The sequence below is a fragment of the Abramis brama genome (genome assembly GCF_963993115.1).
Source record: "Abramis brama genome assembly, chromosome: 21".
Taxonomy (NCBI): Eukaryota; Metazoa; Chordata; class Actinopteri; order Cypriniformes; family Leuciscidae; genus Abramis; species Abramis brama.
The window spans coordinates 195,899-213,112 of NC_139983.1; the positions used below are offsets into that span (position 1 = coordinate 195,899).

At 48.0% G+C, this 17,214-nt stretch overlaps 1 protein-coding gene across 3 annotated transcripts in view; it reads right to left on the reverse strand.

Annotated features, from left to right (window-relative positions):
- The window catches only part of ttc8 (tetratricopeptide repeat domain 8), a 68,500-nt gene extending 51,604 nt beyond the window's left edge, over positions 1–16,896 (reverse strand). Inside the window, exons 1-8 of one of the 3 annotated variants that reach the window (XM_084096236.1) lie at positions 16,687–16,896; positions 16,469–16,495; positions 10,260–10,380; positions 5,057–5,120; positions 1,916–2,075; positions 1,648–1,737; positions 1,293–1,337; positions 730–815 (exon numbers count right to left, since the gene is read on the reverse strand). In XM_084096236.1, the coding sequence (XP_083952362.1) occupies positions 730–815; positions 1,293–1,337; positions 1,648–1,737; positions 1,916–2,075; positions 5,057–5,120; positions 10,260–10,380; positions 16,469–16,495; positions 16,687–16,806 (713 nt within the window). In that variant the 5' untranslated portion in view covers positions 16,807–16,896. Of the gene's footprint in view, positions 1–729; positions 816–1,292; positions 1,338–1,647; positions 1,738–1,915; positions 2,076–5,056; positions 5,121–10,259; positions 10,381–13,611; positions 13,710–16,468; positions 16,496–16,686 lie in introns of those variants that run through there. The other 2 variants (XM_084096237.1, XM_084096238.1) reach the window with 2 other exon arrangements.
- Positions 16,897–17,214: the final 318 nt, after the last annotated feature.

Here is a 17,214-nt window from a genome sequence, read left to right on the forward strand (position 1 = left end):
TGTAAAACAGGCTGTGTTTACACACAGAGAATCCGATCTTTTACTCGCGTCTGACACAGATCGGGGTTTGTTGCACACGTGTAAACACAAACACCCGCACGAGGTCCGATATTCCCGCATCCGATCTAAGCCGCTTCCACATGTGGTTTTAAATCAGATCCGTATCCGATATCTGGACATCCGACCTCTAAACACTCGTATCCGCTTCCCCTTGAGCTCAAGCCACCACAGGGTGAGCAGGACACGTTTGTTCACAAAGAGCTTTGTAATGTTGTATAATGAGGCGTCTCTGTGTGCGCTCGCTCACTGCTTTATACTGAGGAGGAACTTTACATCTATCTGTGCGAACACAGGAACATTCCGGATCTGGTGAACCTCTGCCCGTGACTTCACTACTGAAACCTACACTATATTCCTCAGAACTCTAGATCTGAGCTGTAGATAAACAGAACTTCCTCCTGGACTATATATCTGATCCGTCGTGACGGCTGTTATCGTGTCCACGCTGGCAAATAATCATGAACACCTGACTTGAACTTTATACATAATTTTAATAGCAGGGCCATGCACAGGGTCTACCATGAGCTTAGTAAAATCACTGAAAATCACTTTGGGCGGGAATGAATGTAAACAGATTTGGATCTCAGTCCTGTCTGGAGTGAATGTGAACAGGCGGATCTGTTATAAAGAAGGGATCTGCAGTGTGAACGCAGCCGCTGTGACTCTGACCTGTAATAGCACTTCCCCAGCTGGACCTTCCACCACCAGTCCCTGAACTGAGCGTGCTCCGTGGCCACCGCCGCCAGATCCAGCGCCTGCACAGCGGGAGAGGAGGCGTTAACGTCCGACACACACACACGACACACACACGACAGCTGCTACATAACATCATCACAGACACACACTCGACAGCTGCTACACAACATCATCACAGACACACAGACACACACAGACACAGACACACACACGACAGCTGCTACACAACATCATCACAGACACACAGACACACACACACACGACACACACTCGACAGCTGCTACACAACATCATCACAGACACACAGACACACACAGACAGACACACACACGACAGCTGCTACACAACATCATCACAGACACACAGACACACACAGACACACACACACACGACACACACTCGACAGCTGCTACACAACATCATCACAGACACACAGACACACACAGACACACACAGGACAGCTGCTACACATCATCACAGACACACAGACACAGACACACACACGACAGCTGCTACACAACATCACGCCTACTTACATTTTTCACATCGTTTTCATGATGAAAGATGTACTCAAACAAGGTCTTGTGTTCGAGGGGGAGAGAGAGAATAAATGGCATTATTTTAATATATGAATTCAGCGAGTCATGACAAACACTTGATGATTGTGTGCTAATAATAATTAGACCACAGATATTACATTACATCATAATTAAAAGGAATTACTTCTTACACAAAGTAACTTTTTCCAGGAAGATTAAAGAAATTTGCCATGCAGTTGATGTTCAGTTAGGGTCAGGGTCAGGGTTCGGGGTCAGGGTCAGGGTCAGGGTTAGGGTCAGGGTCAGGGTCAGGGTTAGGTCAGGGTGAGGGTTAGGGTCAGGGTTACACTACCTTGGCCATGTTGGGTCTCTTGGCGTACTTGGTGAGGTTTATCCTGGCGAGGTTAATGAAGGGTCCATCGGGGTGTGTTAGCATGGAGGCCTGAGATGACAGAAGCACAGGATCAGGACCTGTGTGTGTGTGTGTGTGTGTGTGTGTGTCTGTGTGTGTGTGTGTGTGTGTCTGTGTGTGTGTGTGTCTGTGTGTCTGTGTGTGTGTGTGTGTGTGTGTGTGTGTGTGTGTGTGTCTGAATGAGGCTGAATGAGGGTCCAGCTCCTACCGTTCCCAGCCGCACGAGTCTCCCTGAGGCGCTGGTGCCGGGCCGGGCCGAGCTGGCGGTGCGAGGGGTTCTGATGGCCTGCTCCATCGTCTCGGGTCTGCCGGTCATGGTGCTGGGTCTCACGAAGCCTGTGATGGGCCGGCCCGACTGAGTCATGGGTCTGCGCACATTACACAGATGAAGCACAGGTGAGCTTATGCCAGACACAGCATTAAAGGGTTCGTAAACTCTGTCAGTAATCACTCTCCCTCATGATGTCCAACCCGTCAGACTCTCATCTTCAGAACACTAATGAAGATATCTCTGATGAGATCTGAGAGCTGGCTCTCTCCTCCAGAGGCTTCTCTGTAATCCAGATCTGCCGGCTCAGAGAGTTAGTGAAGACATTGTTAAAATAGCCCGAGTGACTACAGTGGCTCAACGCCGCACGCTCGAGAACTGAGACGAGGACGCAGACGGGTCTCGATGTTTAAATGGCTCCGACTGGCTTACCTTACACACTCTCCCGTCACATGACCGTGAGCGCCGTCTCCTCAGTTCTGGCGCATGCGTCTCGTGAACTCACTCAGAGACACAGAGGAACATGAAGAGTTCAATAAAGGCGTTATTTTTGCTTGTTTTTGCGCACAGAAAGTATTCTCGTCGCTTGATAAACGTAAGGTTGAGCCACTGTAGTCACTCGGACTATTTTAACGATGTCTTCACTAACTCTCTGAGCCGGCAGATCTGGATTACAGAGAAGCCTATGGAGGAGAGAGCCAGCTCTCAGATCTCATCAGAGATATCTTCATCTGTGTTCTGAAGATGAGAGTCTGACGGGTTGGACATCATGAGGGAGAGTGATTACTGACAGAGTTTATGAACGCTTTAAACACCACAAGATCACACATCCTGATACTTCTCTGAGGTTATGTCAACCACAACATTAACATTAACAAGAACAACATCAAACATCATATTACAAAATGCTACATATAAACAGCAGAGTGAATCTTTATTCAGTTATTATGAACCAGTGAGGTTTATTCTCACACATCAAGCAGCTTCGCTTAACCTTCTGCTTATCTTCCCTGATCAATGTTTTAATGTGAATAAAAGCCTAAACTCAATCTGTTCGTCATATAAAGTGATCGAGTCTCTTCAGGAAGTTAGGACTAAACCGCTCGATTCATATGAATCAGTTTCTCGACCTCTTTATGAACGTTTAGAAGCATCGCAGTGGCTGAGCTGTCAGTGGAGGGACAGAAATCACTCAGATTTCATCAAAGATCTTCATTTGTGTTTTGAAGTCTTACGGTTTGGAGAGTAAACCATGGCAGAAATGTCATTATTGGGTGAACTATCCCTGTAATGCTCAACTCCTGTAATGCTCGACTCAGATCCCTGTGGGATTGCAAATGAAGTGAATTACAGTAATGTAACTGGGAGACAGTGCTATAATAGTGCACTCATACTGTATTATACAGTGCATCTGGTCTCATGCAGACTATGGCTGTTTCTCAGTGCGTGTTCTTCAACGATCTTGTGTTCTCGACCACATCATCATCAACGGTCCAGCACTGAAGAGACCAGAACACAGGACTCGTGACAGGGCCGGATGTGCTCTTGATACCGAGATCATCCAGTGCAGACCGAGAGGATCGACCCGTTAGAGATCCCAGACGACAGTCGAAGTACGGAAGCCTGTAAGCTTTAATCTCCTCGTTCTCGCTTAAGAGATTCCCGCTGAAAGCTCGGAGTACGTGACGCTGTTTGAAGAAAACATTTGTCGTTTTGTTTGGCATAATTTGAATGAAGTTATAATTACCTGGAGAAATCCTACAGAACTTTTTAATTGGCTTATTTAAAAGAATCTCAACAAAGCGTAATATTAAAATATACATTTTAGATATACAAGCGTATAATATACTAGCATATCCTAAAATAAATACTGGTATAAAATATAAAGATGTGAAATAACAACACTAATGTCAGTGGATATCTGTGATGTAGTGTTTATGAATAGTGGTGTCCCTAATATGAGCTGATCACATGATCTCCACTCAAAGATGCGCTCTGTGTCCGAGCTCCTTCTGAAAACACACAGCGAGTGTGTTTAACCACAGATCCTGCTCATTATCATAGTTTTCTGTTTGAAATGAGCAAACTTTAAATAATGAGGGATAAATCCTTCCTTCAAAAGGTGTTTTTGCCAAAGCTCGCTGAACAGCTTGAAGATAAAAGCTTTTAGCCACAACAGATGAGCAACACATGAATCATTCAGAGGAATCACTCTATATTAGGGCGTCACGATTCTGGGAAAAGGTCATATTGCGATTATTGAGGTCAATAGGGGATATGCGATATAATAAACACATGGTTTCATGAGTCAGCTTGCTTGTTTCTCAAGGACACTGCACACAGATCAGTGATAATGCTGGAATGGGTATTTCTCAACTCAAACTAGCAACAGCAACTAAGTGCAGTGTTTTCAAATTACAACAATATTTTTTACAAAATTAAATAATGACATCTTTGCATTACTTGCAAACGTGTTATTGTCTCAATAGTACAATAGTATAACATAAATAGAACGATAAATAAGAACATTTGTATGCTCCTGAAAATAAGATATGATGAAGACTCTGTCCAGACATACAGGGACATGTAAGCAGCACATGCTTTATAAACTTCATCTTCTGATATACGGTGTATATGGGCATCATGTCTCCTGCCAGGCGGTGCGTAATGCAGTCGGGATCTCTTCATACCGGGCGCTACACTGGCAAACACACCTGGAACTGTGGTTAGTTTATTTAGGGTTACAGGTTGTTCTTGGTTTTGTTCAGCTGTTTCTTTACTAACCTGGGCTTCCACCGTCATGCGATATGATTAATCGTGCAGCACTATTTTATATTGAACAAGTCAAAGCAACATCTATGCGACTCACCTACTCATCAGACCTAGTTAATCAGATATCTGTCTGTCTGTCTTTCATTATTTATTGATTTATTTCTTTATTGGAGGAGGTTTGCAGTGATAAGAAGATCAGCGTGGACACACTGCTGCTCTGCAGTGATCTGCAGCTTTATGCTGTAATAGCGAGAGGGCCAAAGGTTACAGTGCAGCTTTAAACAGCAGAGGTCAGAGGTCAGAGGTCACCTGACAGCTGGAGTGGGCGCTCCGCCCTGGCTCGTTCCCAGAAGTCTCAGCGATGTTCCTGGACCTGACAAAACCAAAACAAGAGGGAGAGCGTCAGTTCCTGCAGATGTAATGCCCTGAACATCGGCGTCAGGGGCTCACAGACAGTAGGGGGCGCTGTCACTCGGCGTCAGGGGCTGACAGACAGTAGGGGGCGCTGTCACTCGGGGTCAGGGGCTGACAGACAGTAGGGGGCGCTGTCACTCGGGGTCAGGGGCTGACAGACAGTAGGGGGCGCTGTCACTCGGGGTCAGGGGCTGACAGACAGTAGGGGGCGCTGTCACTCGGGGTCAGGGGCTGACAGACAGTAGGGGCGCTGTCACTCGGCGTCAGGGGCTGACAGACAGTAGGGGGCGCTGTCACTCGGGGTCAGGGGCTGACAGACAGTAGGGGGCGCTGTCACTCGGCGTCGGGGGCTGACAGACAGTAGGGGTCGCTGTCACTCGGCGTCAGGGGCTGACAGACAGTAGGGGGCGCTGTCACTCGGGGTCAGGGGCTGACAGACAGTAGGGGGCGCTGTCACTCGGCGTCGGGGGCTGACAGACAGTAGGGGGCGCTGTCACTCGGCGTCAGGGGCTGACAGACAGTAGGGGGCGCTGTCACTCGGGGTCAGGGGCTGACAGACAGTAGGGGGCGCTGTCACTCGGCGTCAGGGGCTGACAGACAGTAGGGGGCGCTGTCACTCGGCGTCAAGGACTGACAGACAGTAGGGGGCACTGTCACTCGGCGTCAAGGGCTGACAGACAGTAGGGGGCGCTGTCACTCGGGGTCAGGGGCTGACAGACAGTAGGGGGCGCTGTCACTCGGGGTCAGGGGCTGACAGACAGTAGGGGGCGCTGTCACTCGGCGTCAGGGGCTCACAGAAAGTAGGGGCGCTGTCACTCGGGGTCAGGGGCTGACAGACAGTAGGGGCGCTGTCACTCGGGGTCAGGGGCTGACAGAGAGTAGGGGGCGCTGTCACTCGGGGTCAGGGGCTGACAGACAGTAGGGGCGCTGTCACTCGGCGTCAGGGGCTCACAGAAAGTAGGGGCGCTGTCACTCGGGGTCAGGGGCTGACAGACAGTAGGGGCGCTGTCACTCGGGGTCAGGGGCTGACAGAGAGTAGGGGGCGCTGTCACTCGGCGTCAAGGGCTGACAGACAGTAGGGGGCGCTGTCACTCGGGGTCAGGGGCTGACAGACAGTAGGGGCGCTGTCACTGGCGTCAAGGGCTGACAGACAGTAGGGGGCGCTGTCACTCGGGGTCAGGGGCTGACAGACAGTAGGGGCGCTGTCACTCGGGGTCAGGGGCTGACAGACAGTAGGGGCGCTGTCACTCGGGGTCAGGGGCTGACAGACAGTAGGGGCGCTGTCACTCGGCGTCAGGGGCTGACAGACAGTAGGGGCGCTGTCACTCGGGGTCAGGGGCTGACAGACAGTAGGGGCGCTGTCACTCGGCGTCAGGGGCTGACAGACAGTAGGGGCGCTGTCACTCGGGGTCAGGGGCTGACAGACAGTACGGGCGCTGTCACTCGGCGTCAAGGGCTGACAGACAGAAGGGGGCGCTGTCACTCGGGGTCAGGGGCTGACAGACAGTAGGGGCGCTGTCACTCGGCGTCAGGGGCTGACAGACAGTAGGGGCGCTGTCACTCAGCGTCAAGGACTGACAGACAGTAGGGGGCGCTGTCACTCGGGGTCAGGGGCTGACAGACAGTAGGGGGCGCTGTCACTCGGGGTCAGGGGCTGACAGACAGTAGGGGGTGCTGTCACTCTGCGTCAGGGGCTGACAGACAGTAGGGGGCGCTGTCACTCGGCGTCAAGGGCTGACAGACAGTAGGGGGTGCTGTCACTCTGCGTCAGGGGCTGACAGACAGTAGGGGGTGCTGTCACTCGGCGTCAAGGGCTGACAGACAGTAGGGGGCGCTGTCACTCGGGGTCAGGGGCTGACAGACAGTAGGGGGTGCTGTCACTCGGCGTCAAGGGCTGACAGACAGTAGGGGGCGCTGTCACTCTGCGTCGGGGCTGACAGACAGTAGGGGGCGCTGTCACTCGGCGTCAGGGGCTCTCAGAAAGTAGGGGGCGCTATCACTCGGCATCTGGGGCTGACAGACAGTAGGGGGCGCTGTCACTCGGGGTCGGGGGCTGACAGACAGTAGGGGGCGCTGTCACTCGGCCTCAAGGGCTGACAGACAGTAGGGGGCGCTGTCACTCGGCGCCAGGGGCTGACAGACAGTAGGGGGCTCTGTCACTCGGCGTCAGGGGCTGACAGCCAGTAGGGGGCGCCGTCACTCGGCGTCGGGGGCTGACAGACAGTAGGGGGCGCTGTCACTCGGCGTCGGGGGCTGACAGACAGTAGGGGGCGCTGTCACTTGACGTCGGGGGCTGACAGACAGTAGGGGGCACTGTCACTCGGGGTCAGGGGCTGACAGACAGTAGGGGGCGCTGTCACTCGGCGTCAGGGGCTGACAGACAGTAGGGGGCGCTGTCACTCGACGTCGGAGGCTGACAGACAGTAGGGGGCGCTGTCACTCGGGGTCAGGGGCTGACAGACAGTAGGGGGCGCTGTCACTCGACGTCAGGGGCTGACAGACAGTAGGGGGCGCTGTCACTCGACGTCAGGGGCTCACAGACAGTAGGGGGCGCTGTCACTCGGGGTCAGGGGCTGACAGACAGTAGGGGGCGCTGTCACTCGGCGTCAGGGGCTGACAGACAGTAGGGGGCGCTGTCACTCGACGTCAGGGGCTCACAGACAGTAGGGGGCGCTGTCACTCGGCGTCAAGGGCTGACAGACAGTAGGGGGCGCTGTCACTCGGCGTCAGGGGCTCACAGACAGTAGGGGGCGCTGTCACTCGGCGTCAGGGGCTGACAGACAGTAGGGGGCGCTGTCACTCGACGTCGGGGGCTGACAGACAGTAGGGGGCGCTGTCACTCGGGGTCAGGGGCTGACAGACAGTAGGGGGCGCTGTCACTCGGCGTCAGGGGCTGACAGACAGTAGGGGGTGCTGTCACTCGGCGTCAGGGGCTCACAGACAGTAGGGGGCGCTGTCACTCAGGGTCAGGGGCTGACAGACAGTAGGGGGCGCTGTCACTCGACATTGGGGGCTGACAGACAGTAGGGGGCGCTGTCACTCGGCGTCAGGGGCTGACAGACAGTAGGGGACGCTGTCACTCGGCGTCAGGGGCTGACAGACAGTAGGGGGCGCTGTCACTCGACGTCAGGGGCTCACAGACAGTAGGGGGCGCTGTCACTCGGCGTCAAGGGCTGACAGACAGTAGGGGGCGCTGTCACTCGGCGTCAGGGGCTCACAGACAGTAGGGGGCGCTGTCACTTGGCGTCAGGGGCTGACAGACAGTAGGGGGCGCTGTCACTCGACGTCAGGGGCTGACAGACAGTAGGGGGCGCTGTCACTCGGGGTCAGGGGCTGACAGACAGTAGGGGGCGCTGTCACTCGGCGTCGGGGGCTGACAGACAGTAGGGGGCGCTGTCACTCGGCGTCGGGGGCTGACAGACAGTAGGGGGCGCTGTCACTCGGCGTCAAGGGCTGACAGACAGTAGGGGGCGCTGTCACTCGGCGTCAAGGGCTGACAGACAGTAGGGGGCGCTGTCACTCGGGGTCAGGGGCTGACAGACAGTAGGGGGCGCTGTCACTCGGGGTCAGGGGCTGACAGACAGTAGGGGGCGCTGTCACTCGGGGTCAGGGGCTGACAGACAGTAGGGGTCGCTGTCACTCTGCGTCAGGGGCTGACAGACAGTAGGGGGCGCTGTCACTCGACGTCGGGGGCTGACAGACAGTAGGGGGCGCTGTCACTCGGGGTCAGGGGCTGACAGACAGTAGGGGGCGCTGTCACTCGGCGTCAGGGGCTGACAGACAGTAGGGGGCGCTGTCACTCGGCGTCGGGGGCTGACAGACAGTAGGGGGCGCTGTCACTCGGGGTCAGGGGCTGACAGACAGTAGGGGGCGCTGTCACTCGGCGTCGGGGGCTGACAGACAGTAGGGGGCGCTGTCACTCGGCGTCGGGGGCTGACAGACAGTAGGGGGCGCTGTCACTCGGCGTCGGGGGCTGACAGACAGTAGGGGGCGCTGTCACTCGGGGTCAGGGGCTGACAGACAGTAGGGGGCGCTGTCACTCGGCGTCGGGGGCTGACAGACAGTAGGGGGCGCTGTCACTCGGCGTCGGGGGCTGACAGACAGTAGGGGGCGCTGTCACTCGGGGTCAGGGGCTGACAGACAGTAGGGGGCGCTGTCACTCTGCGTCAGGGGCTGACAGACAGTAGGGGGCGCTGTCACTCGGCGTCGGGGGCTGACAGACAGTAGGGGGCGCACACATAGATATCATATAAAGGCTAGATGTCTCGTCCGCGCTGCTGGCCAATGGAGCTCGACATCCGCACACGGCGGCCATCTTACGACAGGGTGCTCACTCACTCATAACATGGTGCATGTACATTTAAATAACCATAACTTGCTAAATTTTCTACCGATTTTCAAACGGTTTGGTTTGTTATAAACGTCAGAGATGTAGCTATTATACTGCATATATATGAATAATTATGTTCAAAATGTTTAAGCATTCAGAATTATAGCCACGTTAATAACGTTTGTAAGAAACCAAACCGTTTGTAAATCCGTCCAGATTTCAGCAAGATAAGAGGATTTGTGTGCGTGCTGCTCACTCACCTTAATTCACAGAGCCCTGTCCTAAGAAGGCCGCCGGTGATACCGGAAGTGACTCCGCCTTAAGACATCTAGCCTTTATATGATATCTATGGGCGCACACACACTCTCCTGATCAAACACAGGAGAATCAGCAGGAAGCGGGAGAAGCACTGCTGACGCACGTTATAGTCTTTGATGAAAAAGCTCTTTTCTCAGCGTTTTGTTCAAAATGTTGCTTTTTTTTCTGAAACTATTCAAGTGTTGATAAAAAAGAATGCATGAAGCTAGAATAAAACGGGTGTTTTGATTAAAAGCAGAGGCTCTGTTCTTTCTTTGATATTTTGCGTATTCACAACACAATATTCTGAAGGCAACAGTCTTGTGAGAATGATCAACATGCTGCTGGACACTTCTGAAACGCTGACGAGGAGAGAAGTGCAGTTCCTGTAAAGGCCTAAAGATGCTGAGAGACTGAGTGTGTGTGTGTGTGTGTGTGTGTGTGTGTGTGTGTGTGCATGACTTTACTCACGTGCCACCTGGGCGATGGAGCTCTCGTCCAACATCATCTCGGCGATGCCCTCCTGATCCACCTCCACCTCATCCACGAACACCATCTCCGTCAGAGCCCGAGTCTTCAAGCTCCACGCCGCCTGCAACATCAACATACTCTTCATCATACTCTTCATCATCATCATCATCTTCAACATCATCATCATCTTCATCATCATACTCTTCATCATCATCATCATCTTCAACATCATCATCATCTTCATCATCATACTCTTCAACATCATACTCTTCATCATCATCATCTTCATCATCATCATACTCTTCATCATCATCATCATCATCAACATCATCATCATCTTCATCATCATACTCTTCATCATCTTCATCATCATACTCTTCATCATCATCATCATCTTCAACATCATCATCATCTTCATCATCATACTCTTCATCATCATCATCATATTCAACATCATCAACATCATACTCTTCATCTTCATCATCTTCATCATCATACTCTTCATCATCATACTCTTCATCATCATCATCATCATCATCATCATACTCTTCATCATCATCATCTTCATCATCATACTCTTCATCATCATCATCTTCATCATCATACTCTTCAACATCATCATCATCATCATCATCATACTCTTCATCTTCATCATCATACTCTTCATCATCATCATCATCTTCAACATCATCATCATCTTCATCATCATACTCTTCATCATCATCATCATATTCAACATCATCAACATCATACTCTTCATCTTCATCATCTTCATCATCATACTCTTCATCATCATACTCTTCATCATCATCATCATCATCATCATCATACTCTTCATCATCATCATCTTCATCATCATACTCTTCATCTTCATCATCTTCATCATCATACTCTTCATCATCATACTCTTCATCATCATCATCATCACTCTTTTCATCATCATATTCTTCATCATCATCATCATCATACTCTTCATCATTATCATAATCATCATACTCTTCATCTTCTTCATCATCATCATCATCATACTCTTCATCATTATCATAATCATCATACTCTTCATCATCATCATCATCACTCTTTTCATCATCATCATCATCATCATACTCTTCATCATCATACTCTTCATCATCATCATCATCATCATCACTCTTTTCATCATCATCATCATCATCATACTTTTCATCATCATATTCTTCATCATCATCATCATACTCTTCATCATCATCATACTCTTCATCATCATCATCATACTCTTCATCATCAGAAGCAGCATCATACTCATCATCATCACCATACTCTTCATCATCATACTCTTCATCATCATCATAATCATTATACTCTTCATCATCATCATCATCATACTCATCATCATACTCTTCATCGTCATACTTTTCATCACCATACTCTGCATCATTATCATACTCTTCATCATCATACTCTTCATCATCATTATACTCTTCATCATCATACTCTTCATCATCATTATACTCTGCATCATTATCATACTCTTCATCATCATACTCTTCATCATCATTATACTCTTCATCATCATACTCTTCATCATCATTATACTCTTCATCATCATACTCCATCATCATCATACTCCATCATCATCATACTCTTTTTTATCATACTTTATCACCATACTCTTCATCATCATCATAATCATCATACTCTTCATCATCATACTCCATCATCATCATACTCCATCATCATCATACTCTTTTTTATCATACTTTTCATCATCATACTCTTCATCATCATCAGCAGCATCATACGCATCATCATCATCATCATCATCACTCTTTTCATCATCATACTCTTCATCATCATCATCATCATCATACTCTTCATCATCATCAGCAGCATCATACTCATCATCATCACCATACTCTTCATCATCATACTCTTTGTTGTATGTTAAGGGTGGTATTGGGGTTGTCCAATAGGGGGCGGTGACGTACCATGTTTGTGGGCTGTAGCACTGTTAAAAGCAGAGAAGAACATGCCATGTGGTGTGTGCTTGTGTGTGTATATTGCTGGCTACAGAGATGAGTCCTAATAAAGAGAGACCATTCTGAAGTTCCTTTTGTTTATGAGTTTTCCCTCGGAATCTACGATACAGCATATGGCGACGAGGATGAAAGTCAGAACTGTGGAGTAGCTGGATGCCAAGTTCAACGGGGTGAGCTGAGGAAAGTTAATCACTATCACCTGGAGTACTGACTGAACTGAACTGAACTATGGCTGGTATGCTGGGATCCGTTACACCGTTTGACAATAAGTCACAATCATGGGAGGAGTATTGTGAAATACTGAATCATTTTTTCGTGGCAAATGATGTTGAGGAACCAGAGAAAAAACGAGCCATATTGTTGAGCTGTGTCGGAGCTCAGACATACACACTGATGAGGAATTTACTGAGTCCTGAGAAACCGGGATCAAAACGTTTTGAGGATCTGGTGAGTTTGCTGAAAAATCACTTTAATCCAAAGCCCAGTGAAATTGTTCAACGGTGGAAGTTTAATTCACGTAACAGACACTGTGATGAAAGCATAGTAGAATATGTGGCCGAACTGAGGAAGCTGGCACAAGATTGCAATTTTGGAGACACACTCACTGTTATGCTGAGAGACAGATTAGTGTGTGGTGTTAATGATGACAGCATACAACGGAGATTACTGGCTGAGGATGGACTGACGTTTGAGACAGCGCTAAGGAAAGCTCAGGCAATTGAAGCTGCTAATAAGGATATGGCTGATTTGCATAAAGATAAAGGAAGTCGAATGGGTACTACTGTTTTCAAGATGGACACAAGAGAAAAAAGTAAGTCAAGTTTTACAGGACTGTGCTATCGATGTGGTGGAAGTAATCATGGGCCCAAAGACTGTAGATTTGCCAATGAAAAGTGTTATAATTGTGGTAAAATTGGACATGTGAGAAGAGTGTGTAGAATGGAACCACAAGAAAGGCCTGTTGATAAAGACAAGAAATTTTGGAAATGGGGGAGAGGAAATCAATCAAAGAGGGCTAATTATCTTCAAGAAGAGGAGGAAGAGCAATCTGAAGACGTTTTCACCATGTATAGTATAGAGACACCACAGCCCCATGTACCTCCCATGACACAGACACTGGTTGTAAATGAATGCCCTGTAAAGTTTGAAATTGACACTGGATGTAGCGTGACTGTCTTATCACAGATGGAGTATGGCAAATTAGAAGCTAAGAAAAACTTGCCTAAACTTAAAACAAGCTCTCTCAGTTTAAAAACATACACCGGACAGTCAGTGCACGTTCTGGGTACCATCAAGGTTAAAGTCAAGCACAAAGGGCTTATCAAAGAACTCACAGCAGTGGTGGTAGCAGGATCTGGGCCTAATTTACTGGGAAGATCATGGCTCACAGAGCTGGAACTCAGCTGGGAAAAAGTGACAAAAATTAAAGACAGTTCAGAGTTGTTACAAGATATCCTAAGGAAACATGAAATGGTTTTCAAAGAGGAACTGGGAACATTAAAAGGAGCCACTGCTAAGATTCATGTACCAAGTAATGCAAAGCCTCATTTTTTTAAGTCAAGGTCACTGCCTTTTGCTATGAGAGAGAAAGTTGAAGCCGAACTGGATCGTCTGATTAAAGATCATATTATAGAGCCTGTGAAATTTTCAGAGTGGGCAGCACCTGTTGTGCCTGTTTTAAAACCAGATGGGTCAGTAAGACTTTGCGGAGACTACAGAGTAACTATTAACAGAGAATCGTCACTGGAGCAGTATCCCATTCCTCGGATGGAGGACATGTTTGCAGTTTTAACTGGAGGTGAAAAATACAGCAAGTTAGATATGAGTCATGCATATCAACAGATTCTGTTGGATAAAACATCACAGCCGTATGTGACCGTGAATACACATAAAGGGTTGTTCACGTACACCAGATTACCTTTCGGAGTCAGTTCCAGTCCAGTAATCTTCCAGAGGACCATGGAAGGGGTTCTGAAAAATATTCCGAAGGTCACTGTATATCTGGATGATATCTTGCTGACAGGACGAGATGATCAGGAGCATTTGAGGACACTGGATAAAGTGTTGCAGAGGCTGGAGGAGTATGGTTTGAGGTTGAAAAGGGGAAAGTGTAAATGCCCATTCTAAGTGGATTGAGGCCTATCCAGTAAATTCAGCAACAACAGCGACTACTCTTTAGTGCCTCAGAAAGAGTTTCAGTACCCATGGCATTCCTGAAATGATGGTGTCTGATAATGCTCAGTGCTTTGTAAGTGAAGCAAGCAAAGAATTTATGTCTAAGAATGGAATAACACATGTTACTTCAGCCCCGTATCATCCATCATCTAATGGTCTTGCTGAGCGGGCAGTTCAAACTTTTAAGGATCTCATGAAAAAAAGTTCTGGTACCACTGTGGATACCCAGTTGCATAGAGCATTGTTCAGTTATCGTATTACACCCCAGTCTACCACGGGATTGTCGCCTGCAGAAATGATGATGGGGAGGAAATTGCGATGCACCCTAGACAAAATACACCCCGACTTCACCAGCAAAATTGAATTGAAACAACAAGTTCAAAAAGAGCAACATGACCAACATGCAAAATCTCGCTATTTTGAAGTAGGAGATATGGTGTATACTAGGAATTTTGGATATGGACCAAAATGGGTGCAGGGAGTAATTCAGGATATCACAGGACCTGTATCCTATAAAGTAGCAATAGGAAGTGCCCAAGTAGTGCGACGTCATGTTGATCAATTATTCAGTCGACAACAAAAAGAGATGCTGACTAAAGACTTTCAAGCTGCCTTGTGTGTTCAACCTTATGAGACTGATGTGGTGTCAATGGATGCTGATATCCAAATGCCAGAATCACTCAGTACGTCGACAACATTTGAATCAATTCCAACTGTAGATAACTGGGAGCCTGAGAGTTTGAAATCTGGATGTCAAAGCAATCAACTGCCAAATTTACCCAGTGCTCAAAGAATGCCTGAATTGACTCAAAGCCCAGCTAGAAGGGAGCCTGAGAGTGCACTTTCTGGATGTCTACGACGGTCAGTAAGAGAGAGGAAACCACCAGCATATCTTAAAGACTTTGTGACATAATTTTTTGCATTATGAATGTTATGAGTTGAATGATGTAAAAAAAAATATTCACTTTACAATTGTTCTAAAAGATTTGTTGCTCTAAAAGATTTGGTGTCTTGAAGGAAGGATGGCCTCTGAGTTAAGTGAAGGGGAAATGTTGTATGTTAAGGGTGGTATTGGGGTTGTCCAATAGGGGGCGGTGACGTACCATGTTTGTGGGCTGTAGCACTGTTAAAAGCAGAGAAGAACATGCCATGTGGTGTGTGCTTGTGTGTGTATATTGCTGGCTACAGAGATGAGTCCTAATAAAGAGAGACCATTCTGAAGTTCCTTTTGTTTATGAGTTTTCCCTCGGAATCTACGATACAACACTCTTCATCATCATCATCATCATACTCTTCATCATCATCAGCAGCATCATACTCATCATCATCACCATACTCTTCATCATCATACTCTTCATCATCATCATAATCATCATACTCTTCATCATCATCATCATCCAACTCATCATCATCATACTCTTCATCGTCATACTTTTCATCACCATACTCTGCATCATTATCATACTCTTCATCATCATACTCTTCATCATCATTATACTCTTCATCATCATACTCTTCATCATCATTATACTCTTCTTCATCATCATACTCTTCATCATACTCCATCATCATCATACTCTTCTTTATCATACTTTTCATCACCATACTCTTCATCATCATCATCATCATCATACTCTTCATCATCATCAGCAGCATCATACGCATCATCATCATCATACTCTTCATCATCATCATAATCATCATACTCTTCTTCATCATCATCATACTCATCATCATACTCTTCATCATCATAATCATCATAATCATCATCCAGCGTTCACACCCTGGGAATGCTGTGACATTTAATAATACTGGGAATACTGTGACTATAATACTGGGAATACTGGGAGTATAATACTGGGAATACAGGGAGTATAATACTGGGAATACTGTGAGTATAATACTGGGAATGCAGGGAGTATAACACTGGGAATACTGTGACTATAACACTGGGAATACTGGGAGTATAGCACATCTGAGGAGCCTAATGAACGGGTCTCAGACAGCTAACTTTACCTCAGACACTTGAGCACCGCCAGACTCCTTGGCAAACAGTAACAGTGAAGAAGAGTGTGAACACTTCATTTATAATTCAAACACTGATGTGAAGCAGCACATGATCAATGAAGCCTGGCTGCTATTACATTAGCCAGTTTAATAAACACTGATCGCAGTAGATCTATAATGAGCTTATGAGCGCTAATCCTCAGCTAGCCTGCTAACTGCGCACTCACCTGGTCAAACGGGCTCTCCGAGAGGATCTTGGAGCAGATATCAGCACTTCTCTGCAGCTGGCGTCTCCTGCAGCAGCTCCAGGCCAGGAACAGCGGGTCCATCGACACGGACACCTCCATTACACGCGGGAACACACGAGAGATCTCTCCGAGAAACCCTGACCGAGTCCGGGAGCGAGCGAGCCCTGTGCTGCTGCTGACGTCAGCACGCGTCACGTTTCCCTGGCAACGCGGGGGCGGGGATACAGCACGTGCTCAACAAAACACAACAAACTGATTCACATTAAAAGACATAACAAATTATTTGAGAAAAAAATCTGTTGTCAGATAAAATAACAGTGCAATCATAACAATTATGCGCTTTGATGACATTTGCGCTTTGATGATTATGTTAACGTTTTAATAATTCAGAGGATTTTGGCTTATATTTGTGCTAATAACTCTACACAGTGCAGCCGCTGAAACTCACAGAGTGTTTTCAAAAACACTATTACATCAACACGATTCCCGCCATAATCTGTCGACTCC